Source organism: Heterodontus francisci, unplaced genomic scaffold (genome assembly GCF_036365525.1).
Source record: "Heterodontus francisci isolate sHetFra1 unplaced genomic scaffold, sHetFra1.hap1 HAP1_SCAFFOLD_1177, whole genome shotgun sequence".
NCBI classification, from domain to species: domain Eukaryota; kingdom Metazoa; phylum Chordata; class Chondrichthyes; order Heterodontiformes; family Heterodontidae; genus Heterodontus; species Heterodontus francisci.
In genome coordinates, this window is record NW_027141037.1 from 60,763 (window position 1) to 62,951 (window position 2,189).

The following is a 2,189-nucleotide window of genomic DNA, read 5'->3' on the forward strand; positions in this document are numbered from 1 at the left end:
ACAGAGATAGAGACACGCACAGAAATCAGCGACACACAAACAGACACAGAAAACGTTCCATTCAGAGACACACAGAGAGACACAGACACTCCAACACAGAAAGTTGCACTCTTACACACACACACTAAATCGCCCAGCCACCCAGACAGACATTGAGAAGGAATCTCTGGGAGGAGAGTTTGATCCAGCTTCCCTGTATCAGAGCTCACTCAGTCTCAGGGTGGTTTCGGAGCTGGACAGACAGAGACAGAAGGTTGGCAATGGGCGGGCTCTGAATGTACAAATGGAGCGGGGCAGATCGAGGCTCATGTGATTTGTTGCCAGCTTGCTGACGTTGGAATGTTTATAAAAGCTGTGAGTTTAAAGCTGTAGAGAGAGAGAGCGAGAGAGAGTGTGTGTGTGTGTGTGAGTGAGTGAGTGAGTGTGAGAGAGGAAGATGAGTGCCTGCACTCAGCAGTCTGGATGTGGGATCCACAGACTCCAGTCTATCGTTTCAGTATGAATGGGTCACTCAGTGCCAACAGTACAGCCTCAGCAGATGCCCAGGACGGCAGGGCAGAGTTCGCCTTCTCCCAGCAGTGGGCTCTCGCTGCAATCTTCACTGTCATCATCCTGATCATTGTGATCGGAAACCTGCTGGTCATTCTAGCCATTGCTAAGAACGCACGGCTGCAAACTCTCACCAATGTCTTCATCACCTCGCTGGCTTGTGCAGATCTGATCATGGGAGTTTTTGTGGTGCCACTGGGGGCCACCATCGTGGTCACTGACAAGTGGCTGCTGGATTCTCCTTTCTGTGAGATCTGGACCTCAGTTGATGTGCTGTGTGTGACAGCCAGCATCGAGACTCTGTGTGTGATTGCAATAGACAGATACATCGCCATCTGCTCCCCTCTCAGATATCAGACTGTACTGACCAAAGGACGGGCCAGGGCCATTGTGTGCCTGGTGTGGGCTATCTCAGCTCTCATCTCTTTCCTCCCCATCATGAACCATTGGTGGGAGGACTCGGATATTACTGCCCAGCAGTGCTACAGGGAACCCACCTGCTGTGACTTTGTCACAAACTGGCCCTACGCCATCCTCTCGTCCATCATCTCCTTCTACATCCCTCTGGTCATCATGATCCTCTTATACTCGAAAGTCTTCAGTGAGGCGAAGAAACAGGTGAAGAAGATGGAGAAGAACAAGCCAAGGTTTGGGGAAAAGCAACAGGTAGTCAACAAGACCAACAAAAGGAGACCTTCCAAACTGCTGCCCCTCAAAGACCACAAGGCTCTGAAGACCCTGGGAATCATCATGGGAACCTTCACTCTGTGTTGGTTGCCTTTCTTCCTGGCCAACATTGTACAGGCAGTGTCTAGAAACTGGATACCAAGGACACTCTTCCTCTTCTGTAACTGGCTTGGCTACGTCAACTCTGGCTTCAATCCTTTCATCTACTGTCGCAGTTCCGACTTCAGAAGAGCCTTCAAGGAACTGCTCTGCTTCCAGGAGGGCAGGATCCAAGAGGGCAGGATCCAGGGCAATGCCACCAAGGCAGCCTGGTGCTCTTGTGGCTTCAGCTTGCCCACTGCCCCCCGGCCGAGTCTGGGAGTCCAGGAGGCGGACAGTAGGAGCAGGGGCCAGGAGGAGAGTGATGCCTGTCAGCAAGTCAATGGGAATGTCAAACGGAACCTGGAATCGGTGATCTGAACAAGCAAAGGAGCCAGGGAGCTGTCCCATCCCCCCAGCAGCTATACCTCTGTCTCACTCCAACATACATCATTGCAGGTGTGTTCGAGATTGACAGCACTGTGTTCTCCAACTCTCTGTCATCATTTCACATGGGGCAAGGGGGGGGGGGGGCTTCAAATGTGCAATGATCCAATCAATGGACTCCTCACAGCAAAGATACAGCAAGATCTTCACCAGAAGTTCAGGTAACTTGAATGAAAGGACTTTCAATGAAAAGTGGTGTGTGTTCTGGCAGGATCTTCATCTAGACAACTACTCACAAGAAGCCAGTCAGTCTCCCACAATAGATCGAGCCCAGCTGTCGTGTAGAAAATACCCTTATTCCCCCCCCAGCCAGATGTGGCAATATTAGAATCTGCTGAGATTTCTCTTTGGTAAACACCCAATTCTTTGAGAGCTTTCCTTCCCACTGCAGTTGTGCGGTTTGCATAGTCCTGTCTTTATTATCCTGT

General features: G+C 50.8%; 1 protein-coding gene across 1 annotated transcript; it reads left to right on the forward strand.

The window, feature by feature from the left end:
• The first annotated feature begins 391 nt into the window (after positions 1-391).
• LOC137361880 (beta-1 adrenergic receptor-like) lies at positions 392-1,836 on the forward strand. Its single transcript, XM_068026482.1, has one exon. It carries the CDS (start codon positions 463-465, stop codon positions 1,693-1,695), a length of 1,233 nt encoding a protein of 410 aa, XP_067882583.1. The 5' UTR covers positions 392-462; the 3' UTR covers positions 1,696-1,836.
• The last annotated feature ends 353 nt before the right edge of the window (positions 1,837-2,189 follow it).

Excerpts from the sequence above, each read along its gene's own strand:
- LOC137361880 (XM_068026482.1), top strand. The coding sequence starts at position 463 with ATGTGGGATCCACAGACTCCAGTCTATCGTTTCAGTATGAATGGGTCA.